Source organism: Bufo gargarizans, chromosome 1 (genome assembly GCF_014858855.1).
Source record: "Bufo gargarizans isolate SCDJY-AF-19 chromosome 1, ASM1485885v1, whole genome shotgun sequence".
In the NCBI taxonomy this organism is placed as follows: domain Eukaryota; kingdom Metazoa; phylum Chordata; class Amphibia; order Anura; family Bufonidae; genus Bufo; species Bufo gargarizans.
This window is the reverse complement of record NC_058080.1, coordinates 284,762,385-284,782,563: the sequence shown is the minus strand read 5'-3', so window position 1 is coordinate 284,782,563 and position 20,179 is coordinate 284,762,385. Positions and strand designations below refer to the sequence as shown.

Sequence of the window (20,179 nt, the reverse complement as noted above, 5' to 3'; positions counted from 1 at the left end):
CAAAATGGCCGCCGATCACCCCAGAAAAAAGTGACTGACAAACGGTCTGGGCAGCCTAAAAACAGTGAGCAATTGAATTTCAGCAGCTCAATGATGCACAGCTGCAGATCGATCGATTAATCAAGTCCTTTGGAGAAGTTAATCTGCCTAATCTCGCCCTACTGTCGCAGCCGCAACCTCTCCCTACGCTAATCAGAGCAGAGTGACGGGCGGCGCTATGTGACTCCAGCTTAAATAGAGGCTGGGTCACATGGTGCTCTGGCCAATCACAGCCATGCCAATAGTAGGCATGGCTGTGACGGCCTCTTGGGGCAAGTAGTATGACGCTTGTTGATTGGCTGCTTTGCAGCCTTTCAAAAAGCGCCAAGAAAGCGTCACAAACGCGCCAAGAAAGCGACGAACACCGAACCCGAACCCGGACTTTTACGAAAATGTCCAGGTTCGGGTCCGTGTCGCGGACACCCCAAAATTCGGTATGAACCCGAACTATACAGTTCGAGTTCGCTCATCCCTATTCATGAGTTCATCAGGAAGACACTAAACAGCAATGGTGTGCTTGGCAGGAATGCAAGAAAAAAGCCACTCCTCTCCAAAAAGAACATTAGTGCCCATCTGCAGTTTGTTAAAGATCACCTGGACAAGCCACAGGCTTGTGATATTGGATCCATTTCCTCAATAAATAAAAGACCAAGTGTAATATTTTTTGACTCATTTGTTTGATTTGTTAATCCTTACTTTTAGGACTTGTGTGAAAATGTAATGTAGTTTTAGGTCAAATTTATGCAATTACATAAAAGAAATTCCAAAAGGATCGCGGACTTTCAAGCACCGTTATACAAACATATAACATGACAAGCAATATATACATATATATATATATATATATATATATTGTGGGGATTCACTCTGGTAGTTGGGATAAGCGGGTGCGGTACAGAGGCAAAGTACAAGTTCGCAATTCAAATGTCCGTGATTATTCACACATAGGGTCAAATAAAAACACTCTTTGCAAGGTTGGCTGTGGTTTGTTCACACCGAGTAGAAAGTTTGCGCATAAAAAAAGTCACCTTGTCTGCGGTTCTGCCTCCAGCAGTCCAAATGCAGGATTTACTGTAGATGGCCTACACTCCTAACACACAGGTCTCAGCTTTCCAGCCCAGCACCGAGCTCAGTTTCCACACCCACGATTGCCAGAGCTCCTCTGTCAGAGAGAGCTAATCACTTCCAGCTGACACTGCCGGCTGGGTTTTTTATAGGCCAGTCAAGTCCCGGTCTGGAAAGTGGGGAATAGTCACCCACCCAGTACTTTGACTACTCTCAGTAAGAGCCGTTGCGGATCAGCTATACAGCCATACTAAAATAGTAAAGTGTCAATCAGCATTGGCTGCCTCTGACACCTGAAAATACCAGCTCTTACTTCACCGAGGCCAGGAACCTCTGTGACACATACCTTCCGTCAACGACGGACCCTTGCGCCTTCCTACTATATATATATATATATATATATATATATATATAATGTATAGGCATGCAAATATTTGGGCACCCCTGGTAAAAATTATTGCGGAACCACTGTGCCAACTAACTGGTTTGGCTTTGGGCTAAACCCTAAGGACATTATTGCAGCACTCCTCTGGTACTCACCCTTTAACCCATGCACAGGGATCTGGACTTCACGTCAGGGGAGCAACCAGACGGCTACCTCTTGGGATAGTCCCAGTGTATTTGGCATTCACTGATACTGGAACTGCAGCTATTTGGCAACACTGAACAAAAGGCACTAGGAGAGCATGCGGGTGGGGTAGTGGTGGATGCAGACACAAGGCAGACAGGAACCAAGGCTTTAGCACAGACAGGGACACAAACTGAAACAGAACTGTGAGGTCAGGAGTAGCCTTGTGCGAATCGAGCTTCAGATCCTAGATCCGAAGTCGGTTCATTCAGAAACATTGTTTGAAATGCTGTTTCCGTACAGAATTAAAATGTATTGGCTCTGTGGAGGAAAAACGTATCTCGCCCGAAGTTGTGTGAGACTTCGGTAAAAAGCTTTGGCATTCCTATCTGCTTACTTAAAAACATTTTAAAATAGGAATCCAAGGTTGGCTTCGGTACTGGCTGGTACCTCAGTACCAAAGCCCACTTCAGATTCCTATTTTAAAATGTTTTTAAATAAGCAAATAGGAATACGGAAGTTATTTACCGAAGTCTCGCGCAATTTTGGGCGAAACAAAGTTTTCCTCCACGGAGCTAATATATTTTAATGCTGTACGGAAACAGCATTTTAAATGTTTTTGAACAAATCAACTTTGGATCTATGATCCGAAGCGCAATTCACTCAAGCCTAGTAAGGAGCACACAAGCTAGATGGGTGCACGGCAGGAACACAGATGGGAACACAGGCTGGGTAACAAAGGTAAATCACAAGAAGTAGCAGAAGCACTTCCAACACCATGCTGGTTACATGGGACCTTTAAGCTCAGGCACCCTCTGCTTGGAGAGGATGCCTTAAATACCCTGGGACTTTCAGTCATTGGCTGGGGAAGGTTTAGTAAGCGTGAGCAATGGCCCTTTAAAAGACGAGACAGGAGTGTGCGCCCCCTAAGAGCAAAGTAGGCAAGATGATAGAGGCTGTAAGATGTAGAGGACACCGGATGGCATGGTGAGTGGTGTGGTGTCTGGCCCACAAGGGACAGCAGGAGAGTGGTGGGCACGAACTGCAGACCTAACACTGTTACTGTGAACACTTAAGCAAGTTTAAGATGAAATGATCTTCAAAAGGAATAAAGTTAAAGATAAAACACACTTTTCAACATTTTAAGCAATATCCGTGTATTCCCTTACGTCCTACCAGCAGCACAGATGGGGTTAACTGCCCCTGTGGACTGGTAGGACCGGCGGAATTTTAATGAGCCCAAGAACCAATAAGCGATCTTCAGCTCCCTGAAAGGGAGGAGATCACCCCCCAGCCCACCGTGTTTTTTTCTGTCCTCTGGACAGGTTGGACTGGCGTATCGCTCCCTTTCAGGGAGCTGAGAGTATCAAGGGCTCCTTTCTTTCTATAGGATCGCCCCGTTTTTTTGCTCTCTTTGCCTTTATTTTAGGCTGATTGCGGCGATTTTTTTGTACCTGGGGACCGTCGGGGAGTGGGGTGTCCCCCTCCCCTCTCCTTTCTGTTTCTTCTGGTGTCTCCGCTCCTTCCCATCGCCACATGCATGCGGCGCTATGGGCGCCGCCATCTTCCGGAAGTGACGCGCACTTGGTGCGCTATGTCACTTCCGGTTTCTTCGCAGCGCGATCTGAGGTTTTATCCTCACCTCCTTGCTTAAAGTTGCTCCCTTCTATACATCCTGGGATCCGGATGAACCAGGGGAGCTACCTACAGCACGCTGAGCCAGTATTGGCTCTCTTATATGTCTGGGCTATTTACGATCTGGGACCCGCCCAGGGGGCGGGGCTTTCTCCTTTTAAGCGCCCAGAGCCTGTCATTCAGTGCTCTGGTTGCATCGCTTTGACAAGCTAGCTCCAGAGTTCCCTGTGCCTTGTGATATCCTTAGTAGTATTGCTTGACGTGGGTTTGTGTGTTCCTCTTCTGCAGCTCTATTTTTCTTCTAGTGCTGGTGGGCCCCCTTAAGGTCTTGTTTCTCCACCTCCAATTTTTTGTAGGTGTTATGACCTGTCTTTTCTTTCTAATTACAGACTATGGCTTCCCCCAGGGATCCGGATCAGCGAAAGACTGGGGCCAAGAGGAAGCATTTGGCGTGTTTTGATTGCAACACGCCCTTAGACGACGGCTGTCCCTATTCTAGGTGTGAGAGTTGTCGCACGGCATCCACGGAACCCACGATGCAGGAAATGTTTCAGTGGACGAAGACATACGTGGATGATTCCATTAAGGGAGTGGTGCGTTTACTTAATGAGAGGTTACCAGCACCCTCTCAGACTCCCATGGATGTGGTCGCTCCAGTCGCACCAGTCGAAAGACCTACCCCCTGTTCGGTGGGGTCTTCTTCTGAGGAAGAAGAAATTACTTCTTGCTTTTTCCCTCCAGAAAAGACGCAGAAGTTACTTAAGTCCATCAGGTCGGGGGACCAGGATGTTGACATTGGGGAGTCCTCCGATCCCGCCGTACGGACACAGCGTGTCTTCAGAGCGGATGAGACCCTTCTCTCTGTGATGCGCACAGAATGGCGCAAGCCTGAGAAAGGTCCAGTTCTCACCAGAAAGTTTAAACTCATGTACCCGATGGCTAAACCCTTGGTGGAATCGTGGGGTTCCGTTCCCAAGGTGGACATGGCTATAGCCAAGTTGTCCCGGCGCACTCTAGTCCCCGCAGACGATGGGTCTAGTCTGCAGGACCCTCTAGATCGGAGGGCAGAGTGCACCCTTAGGAGGAGTTATGCGGCGGCCGCTGCCTCCGCATCAACTTCAATTGCGGCCACTGAAGTAGCCACCTATTTACGCTCTAGGCTCAACCAGATCCAGACAGACGTGGACCAGAGCGTATCCAGGGATGATATCCTGGCAGCCTTCAAATCAGCCAACCTGGCTATGGACTTCCTAGTTGACTCCACCCAGATGCAGCTGAAGCTGGCCGCCAAAACTATGGCCTTAGTTTCGGCTGCCCGCAGACCACTTTGGCTGAAACCCTGGATCGCGGACAACGCGTCCAAATTCAACCTCTGTGGGGTTCGGGTCCGAATTGGACAAGATAATGGAGGGGCTCTCCGACAAAAAGGGGACGAGCCTCCCCCAGCAGCCCTTTCGGGGACGCCCCAGACAGGAAAAGAAACGCGAAGGGGGGCAGCAGTCTAGGTGCAGAGATTGGGGGGGACCGTCTCGTAAATATTCGAGGCGCTCCCGTAAACCCACCAAGGAGGCAAAACCCTCCTGACTATGGGCCTCTTCGAGGCTCTTGGATAAGCCCTGCTGTCCCTGCTGTGTCTCCTCTAGACTTTCCCGTACCACTCCCCCAAACTCCCGTGGGGGGCCGTCTCTCCCATTTCAAAGACTCTTGGAGTCAGTTGATCGCAGACCCTTGGGTTCTGGACTTAGTCTCCGTCGGGTACCGGGTAGACTTTCTCTCTCTCCCCCCAGAGAGATTCGTCGCCACACGAAACTTCGGGCCGGCCAAACAAGTGGTCCTGGAATCTTACATCCGGGACTATATCTCCAAGGGAGCCCTAGAGGAGGTGCCGGCAGGGGAGAGAGGCCTAGGCATTTACTCACCAGTGTTCCTGGTTCCCAAGAAGACGGGAGACCTCCGGATTATCATCGACTTGAGATTTCTCAATCGATTTATAAGGAAGACGAGGTTTTGCATGGAAACCATAAGGTCAGTCGCCCATATCCTCAACCTTGGGGATGTCATGGCTACTCTGGACCTCAAAGATGCATATCTTCATATTCCGATCCATTCCGCTTTCCGGAAATTTCTCAGGATCGCGGTCCAGATTTCAGGGGTTCGCAGGCACTTTCAGTTCACCGCGCTCCCCTTCGGAATCTCTTCTGCCCCCCTTATCTTCACCAAGGTGGTGGTATCGGTGGTGGCAGCATTGAGACTCCAAGGTCTGACTATTATTCCTTATCTGGACGATTGGCTTTTCATAGCTTCTTCAGTTCCGATCCTTACCCACCATCTTCAGGTCGCAATCTCCTTTCTTCTCCGCCTAGGCTGGATTATCAACTGGCAGAAGTCGAATGTGAGCCCATCGCCTTCAATCCATTATTTAGGATTCGTGGTCGACTCTGTGGAGATGTCCCTCCGGTTGACTCAAGAAAGGAAAGCGCGGATTCAGGACCTGGCAAAGGTCCTTTATGTCCCTCGTCGAGTCTCCATCCGGACTCTCATGAAGATGCTGGGGCTCATGTCAGCGGCTGCGGACGCAGTCCCTTGGGCGCTATGGCACCTCCGTCCTCTTCAGTCGGAGGTCTTACACTTATGGAACGGCAGCCCTGCGGGGCTGGATTCCCTGTGCTCCCTGTCCGGTCAAACCCGGAATTCCCTCAGATGGTGGTTTCGTCTGCCAGCAGGGAAGTCTATGACCCAACCAAGTTGGGTCATATTGACTACAGACGCGTCCCTTGTAGGCTGGGGCGCTCACCTGGACGGATCCCCAGTGAAGGGATCCTGGTCCCCCCTGGAGCGGCATCTTTCCTCCAATCTTCGCGAGATGCGAGCTATCCGGCTAGCCCTCCTTCACTTCGCCCCTCAGATTCGGGGCAAAGCGGTGAAAGTCCAGTCAGACAATATGACTGCGGTTCTATATATAAACAAGCAGGGAGGCACAAGGTCATTACCTCTTCTATCAGAGATCGGGGTGATCCTTCGGTAGGCAGAGTTGAACCTTTCCCATTTATCTGCCGTTCATATTCGAGGTTCCCTCAATATGATAGCGGACCGCTTAAGTCGAGGATTACCGACCATGGAGTGGTCTCTGCATCCGGAGGTCTTCAGGCAGCTAGTTCACAGTTGGGGTATGCCAGAGGTGGACCTCATGGCAACCAGGTTCAATGCCAAGGTGCTGAGGTTCTGTTCCCTGTACAGGGAAGACAACCCCCTGGCGATAGATGCTCTGTCGATACCGTGGAGGTTCAGGCTGGCTTACATCTTCCCTCCGTTTTCCATGATACCGAGGGTATTGATGAAAATCCGTCAGGATCAGGCCTCGGTAATAGCCATCATACCGTTTTGGCCCAGAAGATCCTGGTTTACCCAGCTCATTCAGATGAGTCGGGGACAATATTGGAGACTCCCCCCGGAGCAGACCCTGGTGTCGTGGGACACTCACCTCTGCCCAGATCTGCACAGGTTCAACCTGACAGCCTGGAGGTTGATCAGTCCCTTCCCAACATAGAAGGGCTTTCCGAGTCGGTCCTGAGAACTTTGTCGCATTCCCGAGCAGAGTCTACAAAGAAGGCCTACTCTAGGATCATGAGAATCTTCGTGGCATGGTGTGATTCCAAACAAGTGGCGTCGGCAGATCCGCCCCTTCCTGCGATACTACAATTCCTTCAAGATGGACTAGACAGAGGCCTATCTCCAGCTACCTTGAAGGTACAAATTTGTGCCATCTCGGCCTGTCTCAACAGGCCATATTCCCGGGACCCACTCATCAAACGCTTCCTGAAGGGAGCAGAGAGACTAAAGCCTACTATACTGAAACCCATTCCTCAGTGGGATCTTTCAGTAGTGCTCAGGGGGCTAGCATCTTCCCCCTTCGAGCCTTTGGAGGAGGTAGATTTCAAATATTTAACTTTAAAGTTGGCCTTTCTTCTGGCTATAGCCTCAGCCAAAAGAGTCTCTGAATTGCAGGCTTTCTCTGCAATTCATCCATACACTATTTTCTTACAGGACAGAGTGCTTCTGAAGTTTTTACCATACTTCAGACCTAAGGTGTCTACCTTTCAGAACATCAACCAGGTAATCTCTTTACCGGTTTTGTTTTCAACCTCCTCCTCTGATACTCCAGCTAGAGATCCGCTGGATATTTCTAGATGCCTCCAGATCTATGTGGATAGATCCAGAGAGTTCAGGATAGATGAGAATCTCCTTATCCTGTTTGCCGGTAAGTCTAAAGGCCGTAAAGCGTCTAAAGCCACCATTAGTCGCTGGATCAAGGAGGCCATTAGGGAAGCCTTTGTCTCCCAAACCTTAGATCCTCCCGAGTTTGTGAGAGCCCATTCTACTAGGGCGGTCTCCACCTCGGTTGCGGAAAGAAGCCTTCTCCCCTTAGAGTTGATCTGTAAGGCGGCCTCCTGGAGCTCTGGGTCAACCTTCATCTCCCATTATAGGATAGATGCTAGGATGGCAGAGTTTTCGGCTTTTGGGCAGACAGTTCTTAGTTCTGCCAGGCATGAGGACCCTCCCTAGGGGTTTTATCTTGCTATCTCCCCATCTGTGCTGCTGGTAGGACGTAAGGGAATCGTTAATTTCTAACGATAATTTGTTTTCCCTTAGTCCTAACAGCAGCACACAAATATCCCTCCTTAAAATACATCATACTTGTTAAAAACACGGTGGGCTGGGGGGTGATCTCCTCCCTTTCAGGGAGCTGAAGATTGCTTATTGGTTCTTGGGCTCATTAAAATTCCGCCGGTCCTACCAGTCCACAGGGGCAGTTAACCCCATCTGTGCTGCTGTTAGGACTAAGGGAAAACAAATTATCGTTAGAAATTAACGATTATTTTGGTTTTGTACAATTTTAGAGTGAAAAAAGGAAAGGAACAAAAGTATGGAAATCCAAGGAGATTTGAGTGATAACTTTGACTGAGGCCTCAGACCTTAAATAGCCTGTTAGGGTGAAGGCTTGTTCACAATCATTGTTAGGAAATGCCAGGTGATGCAAATTTCAAAGTTTTATATATACCCAAACTCCTATAACCTTGTCCCAAAAAACAGCATCCATGAGTTCCTCTAAGCAGCTGCCTAACACTCTGAAAATGGTTGAGGCCCACAAAGCAGGAGAAGGCTATAAGAAGATAGCAAAGTATTTTCAGGTTGCCATTTCCTCAGTTTGAAAGTTAATCAAGAAATGGCAGTAAACAGGAACAGTGGAGGTCAAGAGAAGGTCTAGAAGACCAAGAAAAATTTCAAAGACAGCTGCTCAAAGAATTGCTAGAAAGACAAATCAGGACCCCGGTATGACTGCAAAAGACTTTCAGGATGATTTAGCAGACACTGGAGTTGTGGTACATTTTTCTACTGTTCAGCAACCCCTACACAAATATGGCCTTTATGGAAGAGTCATCTGAAGAAAATCTCTCCTGCATCCTCACAAAAAAATTAATCATCAGAAGTTTGCAAAAGAACATCTAAACCTGCCTGATGCATTTTGGAAACAAGTCCTGTGGACTGATGAGGTTAAAATATAATTCTTTGTCCACAATGAACAAAGGTATGTTTAGAGAAAAAAGGGCACAGCATTTCATGAAAAGAACACTTCTCCAACCATTAGGCATCGGGGTGGATCAATCATGCTTTGGAGTTATGTTGCAGCCAATGGCACAGGAGAAATTTCACAGGTAAAGGAATGAATGGATTCAATGAAAATCCAGCAAATTCTGGAAGCAAACACAACACCAACTGTAAAAGGTTGAAGTTGAAAAGAGAATGGGTTCTACAAATGGATAATTATCCTAAACACACCTCAAAATTCACAATAGACTACCTCAAATGGCGCAAGCTGAAGGTTTTAACATATCCCTCACAGTCCCCTGATCTAAACATCGATGAAAATCTGTAGATAAACCTCAAAACAGCAGTGCATGCAAGACGAGCCAGGAATCTCACAGAACTGAAAGACTTTTACAAGGAAGAATGGATGAAAAACCTTCAAACAAACTACTCTTGGTTAGGAAAATTGGCTTCTACCTCACAGTTTGTTTGTTTTTTGCCTTCCTCTGGATAAACTTGCAGGATGACAGGCCGAACTGGATGGACAAATGTCGTTTTTTGGTCTTAAGTACTATGTTATTATGTTACAATGAAAAAAAAAAGCGTTTTTAAGCTGTAATATTTGCCAAAAGGGGTGCCCAAACTTTTGCTTCAGACCCTTTTTGTCATTTTGAAAATGTAAAAGATTAAAATAAAAACTGTTTTTGCTTAAAATACTGTTCACCGTAGCAGTCATTTTGACCAGGGGTGCTCCAAACTTTTGAATGCCACTGTATATATACAGTGTTGTACAAACTTTTCAGATTTGAAATCTTTTTATAGTTATATCACTATATTTTCCATGTTCCAAATGTTTGACATTTGTGTGGAAAAGGTTGACCTTTAACTATGTCACGGGAACAGGGTTATGTGAATCTAAAAAGAATTATTGGAAACTGGCTTAGTCCACATGTGACATGGAGTATGACAAGAAGATTTACACCACTTTGTCCATGTGTAACGTAGTAACATAAAAACAAAAACAGGGGTTGTACTACCTAATGGTAACTGAGAATGTAATTTCTGCTTCTTTTCTCTATAATTCCATGTACAATAAGCCTCTCTCTGAAACAGTCATTTATCCAATTCCAGCCTGTAACATGAGAAAACAGTAGCATGCTCAACTGTTGCTAGTGCTATAGAAAAACCCTTAATTTACCATAGTAGATATTTTGTACAAATTGTAGTACTTCAACCTGACTAAAATAACAAAAGCAGTATAATATCAATACCGTTCTGAAGCCTTTTAAAGAAGTTATCCATGTTTTTCACACTGATAACCCATTCTTGGGATAGACTACCACTATTAGATTGGTAGGGGGTCTGACTCTCAGCACCCCCAATGATCAACTGTTTGAAGAGGCTGTGGTGCTTATGCAACCACTGCAGCTTCTTCACTGTTTACATTGGTTTGTACTTCACAGCTGTACTGCACATTTCCTAGTGGCTGCCCTATAGTCTTTAAAGATGGCGCCTGTTAAACCATGACACATTGGTACAATGGGACTCACCCATTCAGACACGTGTTGGAGATGTAAAAAATATAAAGGCACCTTGGGCCACATTATGTGGTCTTGCCCTGTCTTGCGCTCCTATTGGAGTCAGGTAGAACAAAAGACGAATGAGATCTGTAAATCTTCCATTAAGCTTTCACCTCAGTCAGTCCTACTATGGCTACCTTCCACGGTAAGGAAAACGATCTATTTACTGAAGTATTTAATGTAATATCTCAACCACTCAGCTTCAATTCCTCTTGCTCTTTTCTCTTATGTTCTGAAGGAAGAATTGTCCATGGCCGCTTGACACTTTTAATTGTTATTGTTTATTGTTATAATGAATGTTTACCACCTCCGGAAGGTGGTTGGGCATATTGATCACTATAAGGGATACGCTTGAGCATGTCCTATTATTCCCGGGTGGACATCTATTGTCCATTCTTTTGATTGTATACTTAATCTTATAAGATGTAAGTGTATTCTATGCAGAACAATAAGCTGAAGGTGTCAATACACCCAGTATCCGCATCTATGTGCCTTTAACTACCCCTCCCTTCTCCAGACTCCTTCCCTTCTCCCCCCTCCTCCTCTCCTGTGTCTACTTGTTATGTATTGTGACATTTTGAAGCTTATATGGCATCATTGATCTTAATGTAATTGTGTATGTAACTTGTAAAATCTTAATAAAAAGAGATTTGTTAAAAAAAAAAAAAGTTGGTGCCTGTTCCAGAGTGGAGTGGGTGACATAGCCTCCGGGTTTTTGCTGTTTTAAGCAGACACCTGGAGGCAATGTCAGTGATTAACAATAATGACAATTTCAAACATTTAAACACTCAGATTCCATGTTAAATTGTGACCAAGGCATCTGAGCCAGCTTTCCTCAGGAGCGCTATTAAAATACAAAAATGTATATATCCTGTATGTTGACCACTGTAGCTGAAAAAAAATCAAAATGGCCAATTCGCCATTTTTTTGTCCCTTCACCTCCGAAAAAAATATCAATAAAAAGTGATCAAATAGTCATGTGCACTCCATACATACTGCACGGTATCAATAAAAACTTCAGATTGTCCCGCCAAAAATGAACCCTCACAGAACTCTGCAGAAGTAAATATAAAAATATGGTGATGCAAATAAAGAAATATATATATTTTTTATAAGTTTTTATTTATCTTTTAAAAAGTATTAAAACACCAGTATAGTTTTGACAGTATTAAAACTATATAAATGTGGTATCTTTGTAATCGTACTAATCCAGAGAATGAGGCTAAGGGTACTGTCACACTTGCGTTTTTCTTTTCCGGCACTGAGTTCCGTCACAGGGGCTCAATACCGGAAAAGAACTGTTTAGGCATATCCCCATGCATTCTGAATGGAGAGTAATCCGTTCAGGGTGCATCAGGATGTCTTCAGTTCAGTCTTTTTTAATGATCAGGCAAAAGATAAAACCACAGCATGCTACGGTTTTAATCTCCCGCGAAAAAAAAGAGTTGCCTGATCCGGCATTTTTCCCCATAGGAATGTATTAGTGCCGGATCCAGCATTTTTCCCCATAGGAATAAAACCGTATAGGAATACAAGACGGACCCGTCTGTCCGCATGACAAGCGGAGAGACGGATCCGTTCTTGCAATGCATTTGTGAGACGGATCCGGATCCGTCTCACAAATGCTTTCAGTCACATCCAAATCTGCGGATCCGGTGGGCAATTCCGACGATGGAACCGCCCGCTGGATCACACTGCCGCAAGTGTGAAAGTAGCCTAACAGGTCAGTTTTACTGCATGCATAGGGAGCACTGTAAAAACGATACCCATAAAACTGTGGCGGAATTGCGTTTTGTTTTTCAATTCCACCCCATTTGGAAAGACCTGACTTCCCCTTCGTTGACACCCTTTTGATGACTACAGCGGTGTTGGACATTGGGCGTTTGTGGGAACAGAAATGTAAAATATGTTCCTCCTCTTTGGTTGTATTTCAATGAATATGTTATTTTGTGTTCAGACTGAATTACTTTGTTCAGCTAAGTTCTCCTCTCCAGATTGTAAAACGTGCTTTAATGTTTCTACCATCTGTTAAGGATAATGTGGAAAAGCCTCTAGAAGATGTACATCTTCCTGACAGTTTATCGCCCTGTAAAGATGAGACAGCTTTGAAACTGAGAAAGAGCGCCTACTGTATATCAGACCATGTTTCCAAGTAAGGGTCAATAACTTTCAGGATGAAATTGAATCCTTTCTTCTATATATTGCATGAAGTTATTCTCAGAGCCTCATACGAATTCACTGTTTTATATAGCGTGCAAGTATATTTTCTTCTGCTTTTTCTTTTTGGTAGCCAAGTATTTTATTATTTTATAAATGTCCTTTATGAGGTCAACATCTAATGATTTATTAAATACAGATGTGACCTCATTCTTAGAGCCCATATATATGGTTATATTACAGCTCCATCTTGTACAGAATAATATTATGGCTGCCATAGAAGTGTGTGAGGTCTTTACTGTACCTCGATATGCCTCAAATAAATGTGGCATGCTCAGTCAGACCCAATATATAGAAAAGGTATTCTTCCTTAGAGGAGAGTACCTCGATATATATGGTGCCCAATGGAGCTGGTACCTGTGTGTGCATCAGCCCTAAGGCTGCAAATTAACTGGGAATAGTTAACTGCTTAAAGAGGACCTTTCACCAGAATAAAACTATCCCTGGGCGCCGCTCCGTTCTCCCGTTATTGCCTCCGGTATCTTCACAGTTAGGCTCCACCCAGGGGAACCTGCCTGCGCCTCCTTCTCCCATGCTGCAGCGCTGGCCAATCACAGCGCTCAGCTCATAGCCTGAGAGGCTTTTTTCTCTCTCAGGCTATGAGCTGAGCGCTGTGATTGGCCAGCTCTACAGCATGGGAGAATGAGCCGACGGCAGGTTCCCCTGGGTGGAGCCTAACTGTAAAGATACCGGAGGTTATAACGGGAGAACGGAGCGGCGCCCAGGTATAACAGTAAGTGCAGGGAGATCCCTGGGCGCCGCTCTACATGCCTGTATAGTTACTTTAGAAGTTTTATTCTAGTGAAAGGTCCTCTTTAACTATGCATCACTGCATTTTTCTGATACAGAGGTCTTATAGAAGTTACTGTACAGATATACACAGGATTGAATAACCATTGTAATTCGCAGTAAAGATGCATGCATTCCGTTTGGCACAATATTGGTACATACTGGCACATGTGAAGACAACAGATTGAATCCGATTCTGTATTGATCCAGTTTAGTATCTTTTATTCAAATTGATGTTTATCAATTGACACGTTGTCCAAAATTTCTTCTGCATCAGTGTATGACTATTCTGTATATATCCCAACATATCCAATGTAATCTCTGAAAAAGAAAAGCTGAACCGCTGGTTGATGCCACAATTTCTGATTTCAGGGAGCCAGTACCTTTGTACATAGCAGAACTGGAGGACATAGACAGCACTCTGTCAGTCGTTGACCCTGGTGAGTTTAGAAACACAGGTTCTGAAAGTGTATATCAACAATATGATTTTATATGTTTTAAAAACGATTTCTCCATTTCTGGATTTCTATCTTTACCATCAATATTAGTCATAATCTGTCATTTGACATCGTCTATAACAGGGCACTCCAGCTGTTCTGAAACTACAACTCCCAGAATGCTCCATTCACCTCTAAGGGAGTTAGAAGAACAGCCGAGCATGTTTGCATGCTAGGAGTTGTAGTTTCACAGCAGCTGGAGTGCCAAAGGTTGCTCATCCCTGTTCTATAGTAACACATATTATGGGGAGAATAAAAAAAATGGTGTAAACCTATCATCGAAGCAAGTCATGTCCACATCACCATCATACAAGCAGGCATCCAATTCTTTGAATGTTACACGTAAATAAAGAAATCCGCAAAGTATTTCAGAATACCAGTGTCAAGCACTAATTTTATTGACACAAATTATAATCACACAATTTAATCTTACTTTCCATAAAATACATACTAAATATAAAACTAGTACATATAATAACTGCCTATACAATTCAGAAAATCACTTAAAGGGGTTGTCCCATTATAGCCAAGTACAAGCACTTACCGTATTTTTCGCCCTATAAGACGCACCTAGGTTTTTGAGGAGGAAAATAAGAAAGAAAAAAATTTAACCAAAAGGTGTGGCTTTGAACTAATGGTGGTCTTTGCATGACACTATTATGTGGGATCTGTGGATGACGCACTGTCATGTGGGCGATCTGTGGATGGCACTCTTATGGGGAATCTGTGGATGGCACTTTTATGGGGGATCTGTGGATGGCACTGTTATGGGGAGGGGCATTTGTGGATGGCACTGTTATGGGGAGGGGCATCTGTGGATGGCACTGCTATGGGGTGGGGGATCTGTGGATGGCACTGTTATGGGGGATCTGTGGATGACACTGCTATATATGTGTCATCCACAGATCCTCCTCGTAACAGTGTCCCCTAATACACCTGCCCTCTGCTCACCGCAGTATTTATAAATTTGAATCCTTAACCTGTTAATAAGTTTAACTAAAGCTGCGCTCTCCCTTGTTCCCCTGTATCAGTACTGTACTTACTAACAAGCTTCCATAGCAGGCAGAGCGGATGGCAGCAGTAACGTCACTCACTGACGTCGCGCGCCTGCTCCGTCTGCAAAGTGGGAGGAGCAGGCGCGCGACATCAGTGAGTGACGTTACTGCTGCCGTCCACTCTGCCTGCTTTGGAAGCTTGTTAGTAAGTACAGTACTGATACAGGGGAACAGGGGAGAGCGCAGCTTTAATTAAACTTACTAACAGGTTAAGGATTAATGTTTAGAAATACTGCGGCGGGGCCCGGTGTAAGAGTACAATAACTGCACTGGGCCCCGCCCCAAGTTCCGGACTCCAGCCCCTTCTCTCTCCCCGCTCATACATCACAGGCTGCGATGTAAAACGGAAGCATTCGCCCTGTAAGATGCAGGGGCATTTCCCCCCCCCCACACTTTTGGGGGGAGGAAAGTGCGTCTTATGGGGCGAAAAATACGGTAGCTTTCTCCTGTAGTCCCAGAGAGTTGAATGGAGCAGCGCATGTGTGTGACTGACAAGTGAATATAGGGCCTCCATTCTCGTGATCAGCGGGGTCACCAGTGGTTGGATCGTCCTGATCAGACATTTTTCCCCTGTTCTGTGGATAGGGGATAAGTGTTTGTAATGAGGGAAAACCCTTTAAGTCCACAAAGTATTAACCCATATGGGCCATTTCAAATATTGTCCCACACTGCCCAGCACTGAAGAAAAACATGGCTATAGTGTATTTTAGTCACATTATCCAATCTCTCTATATAAAGAATATTGGTTTTTCATAGGCATTTGGAGGCCACAAGGAAGCTGGATTGCTGGATCAGAATGTCAGCAGTTGCATGTCCACTGTTGTGGACTCTTCCAGTTATTTTGTGATAGACTTGTCCTATTAGAAACCTTCAGGTGTACTGCTTTGTGCTACTTGTTATATTTTGTTTCTTTTTACAGTGAAACCATGCTATGCCTCTTCTCCCAAGAAACCCACCTATAAAGAAGAAGCTAAACCTAAGTCTCCAGTCCACTGCCTGCTAACTGCACCAGCTAATGATAAGGATATCAGTGGGATGTTTGACAGCCCAAATAATGATCATAAATTAGTTCTTGGTATGTTCTTCCTCAGCAATGTTGCTCTTTCATTCCATTTTATCTCATACACTATGTGGCCACTTTATTAAGTACACATGTATAATGTCAGCAGCTCAATGCATATGACTACTTGGAGACAAGAGGTTAAAGGAAGACTAAACCTATGAATAAGCTTGACGCAGTAAATTCCGCACAGAACACAGGTGGTAAAGGGGTGGCAGAGAATCCAGAGTGGGTTAAAAAAATAAAACAACCGATACCTCAAAGATCCCCCGCCACTCCCTCTCTGATGATGCCTACGTTCCTGCTTATCTCTACTACCTGGTCTTATCTTACAACACAAGGAAAGCTAGCTCAGCCAATCATTGGCTGAAGCTAGGTTCACATCAAATTTCTATCATCCGCTACCCAAAAAACATATACAAACAGTTGCCAATGGAAAGGCATCTATTTGGATTCACTTTACATATACTTCAATGTTAAAGAAGATCTTTCATGGAAATGTTTTTGTTTAATTAAGTACCTTTACTTGCGGGGTACCCTCTATTGATGCTGCCATCCTTGTTCTTTTTTTTTAAATACCCCTCGCAAGCGCTGATGTGCCCCCCTGAAGTCTAGTATGTTAATACTGAGCATCGGTACAGGGAGGAGGAGATGCCAAGGTCTCTCAGTGGGAGTCTCCCTCTCCCTGGCTGTGCCGCGGTCCAGTCGCAGCAGAGCACTTTTTTTTTTTGCAGAAATAAAAGCGGAGTCCCCCAAACCTAAACAAGGGTAGCACTTAGCTATTCTTTTGTTGTACGGGACTGGCCAACCATGTAAAGTATATTAGATACATGGTAAATGTTCATTCAGCAGATGCGAAAAAGAATTGGGCATGTTTAATTTCAAGATGCCAATCCATTGCTCTACGATAAATAGCAGCCAGATGTGTTTGGCAATGGTTTACTCTTCTTTTCCCATTGAGAACAAATTAATGCTTGCCCAAACTAAGCATGCTTGTGTTTGGGAGGGGTTGTTAAAAATAGCTGTTGGCCGACAGCTATTGAAGGTGTATGACCAACTTAAAGTGTACCTGTACTTTTAAAAAAACGTTTGATATGTCATGGTGACGTATCATTGGTTTTGATCGGTTGGGTCTAAGAGCTGAGACCTCCGCCGATCACTGAAACAGAATTGCTCATACAAATTGCTGTCTCTCCTCCCTGCTGAAGACGGGCTCAATAGAAAGTCTATTATGCCATCTCCATCTTTCAGCAGCAAGGAGAGAAGGTGCTCTGTATGAGTTCTTCTATCTCCTGATTTTTGTAATCACAGCACTCAGACCCCACTTGATCAAAACCTTTAATATGTCACAATGACTTACACTAAAGGACAAAACTATTGGGGCAGCTTCACAGTATGCCTACAGCAGCTATTGACCTGCCTTTCTAAATCCATAGGCATTAATATTGAGTCCCCCCTTTGCAGGTAAAACAGCTCCCACTTTTCTGGGAATTTTTTTTTTAAGATTTTGACCATTCCTATGGGAATTTTTTCCCCTATTATAAAAAATTGCATTTGTGAGATCAAATACTGATGTTGGACAATAAAGCTTGGCTATCCTTTCTAGTTTATCGCAAAAGTGTTTGATGGGGTTAAGATCGGGACTCTACAAATGTCTAAAATGTAATTGTAAGCTGAAGCATTAGGATTTTTCTTCACTGAAACTAAGGGGCCTAGACGAACCCCCAGATAGACTAGCTTGATCTGTCATTTAACAGAACATGTTTCAACTGCTCCAGTGGCGGTGTGCTATACACCAGTCTCTCCGATGTTTGGCATAGTGCTTGGTGATGGAGCGGATCGTCCATGGAAACCTATCCCATGAAGCCCCCGATGCACAGTTCTTTTGGACTGATGTTAATACAAGAGGAGGCTCGGATCTCCTCAATTGAGTCAGCAGATTGTTGGCAAATTTTATGCACTATCCTAGTCAGCAATTGGCACCCCTGATCAAGGTCTGACACTTTCTGATTGAGTTTCTGTGGTTCCTAAATGCTTCCACTTTGCAATAATACCAATCACAGAGGATCCAGGAATATCTAGTAAGGAAAACATTTCACATACTGACTTGTTGCAATGATGGAATCTTATTACCTACGGATGAATACAGTGAGCCCTTTAGAAGGGACAATTCTTTCACAAATGTTTGTAAAGGCTAAATGCATGGCTAGGTGCTGGATTTTATACATCTGTGGCAATAGATGTATAAACACTAGTTGCCATGGGAAGAAAAGAGAGAATAGTGATTTAAGAAAGGTGAATTCACACCATGTAGGAGACTACGTGGTGTGAATTCACCTTCCTCAAATCACTATTTTCTCTTTTCTTCCAATGGCAACTAGTGTTTGAAAAATGTCCGAGCAGGCCAGAAACGTCACATGTACACGATAAAGTTGCCTTGCATATGCAAACGAAATAAAAATCAGCACAATACTTCAAACAAATCTCAAGGAGTGCCTACGTTTATTTTATTTATTGTCCTCTACGGGGTTTGGACCCCACAACTAGAGCACCTGATTAACAGGACACGAGTGCCACATTTTACTAAAAATAGGACTGAATGACATACCTGAATTCAATGATAAAGAGGTGTGTCTTTTGTTCAATACAGGAACATGTTAACTCAGGAAGTTACTTTATTATAATTTTTTTTATTCAGGTGAACCGATTTCTGGTTTTGTCAGCAATACTTACCAAAATCTGCAGAACAGATTAGAATGCCTGCAAACCATTGCCAATGATCTACAGATGAAGAATAAAGGTAATTTATATTTTTCTAAAACACGAAAGACAAGATAATGTAGTAGATAAATACTGTGCATGTACATTCTAAATGCTCATAAAGTATCTGTCCACTAGTTTCTCAAAATTCCCACCTGTTTAGGTATGACTGAACCAGAGTATTTAACAGTCCTCCTCATCTAGTATGACGTTGCATCAGTGACTTAAAACCGTTGCCTGATTTATGTTTCAAGCCTAGAGTGTTGGAGGATGAGTGCCTTTGTCTTATGGTTTGCCATGTGCAGTTTCAGAGGGGCATAAACATGTGGTGTGCATTATAAGTTTCGTCCTAATGTGCACAGCTTAGTATTTCATGTACCACAGTGTCCCCATAGAGTGGCTAGCCACAGAGTGCTACATATTTCTCCTAGTACATCCACATTGCTCATTAATCCCTGAGAAGCCTACTGAGAAGTGTTTAATACCAGTAGACACAAACTCTGAAAATGCATATTATAGAATTTATCCAAAGCAGAAAAGTTTAGGAGAGAGAGGAAGAGCAGCTGCATTGCATGGACTATGCAGGAGTAACTCAGGGAGTCTATAGCTGCTGTGGAACCATTTTTGGCTGAGACCTTTATTAAGATCCTCTGGCTGACATTTCAGTTCACTCTGGTGACATTTATGGTGGCACAGTAGCTGGCCTAATTATAGGAGAATCGTGTACACGTGGCATTTGAGCATGTCCCTCTTTCCCACTTTCAGAAGATGGAAAGTACAGTATGCTTTCAGTTGCATAAGTACATTTAGTTATTTTTCTACAAATAATATCCAATGACCAGTTCATGCCATAATGTAAATGTTAATGAACATGCGAAGCACTGATATGATCACAAATAAAATCACTGCACTCATAAGAGCAGAAGATTTCTTGTAATTAGAAAATGCACTGATAACACATTGAGAAATGCAACATGACCGAATTTGAAAAGAACGTTTCATTTTTTTCTATTTTAGAAATGTCTTCGATCTTTGGGACAGCAGATGAAAAAAGTTTCCTGTGACTATGGATACATGGATGAAAAGCAATCTACTGAATACGCATTTTTTTTTTAGAATGAATTATGTTTAACATATTCTTAAATATTTAACTAATAGATGTAGACCGGTGCTTGGAAACATCAGCCTAGTTCCATTAGCCCGCTTTTAGAGCTTGAGACATCAGTGATAACATGCTGGTGCTGAAGTTCCCACACGTAAAAAGGAGTCTTATGGAGATACTTTACATGGGATGAAGTTACACAGCAACCTAGGACCTGTGGACTCAG

General features: G+C 44.1%; 1 protein-coding gene across 1 annotated transcript in view; it reads left to right on the top strand.

Moving 5' to 3' along the window:
• Positions 1-20,179, top strand: part of CCDC158 (coiled-coil domain containing 158) — a 67,302-nt gene extending 47,123 nt beyond the window's left edge. Inside the window, exons 18-22 of the mRNA XM_044278079.1 lie at positions 12,507-12,625; positions 13,852-13,919; positions 15,951-16,106; positions 18,790-18,891; positions 19,869-20,179. Coding sequence (XP_044134014.1) covers positions 12,507-12,625; positions 13,852-13,919; positions 15,951-16,106; positions 18,790-18,891; positions 19,869-19,915 — 492 coding nt within the window. The 3' untranslated portion in view covers positions 19,916-20,179. The remainder of the gene's footprint in view (positions 1-12,506; positions 12,626-13,851; positions 13,920-15,950; positions 16,107-18,789; positions 18,892-19,868) is intronic.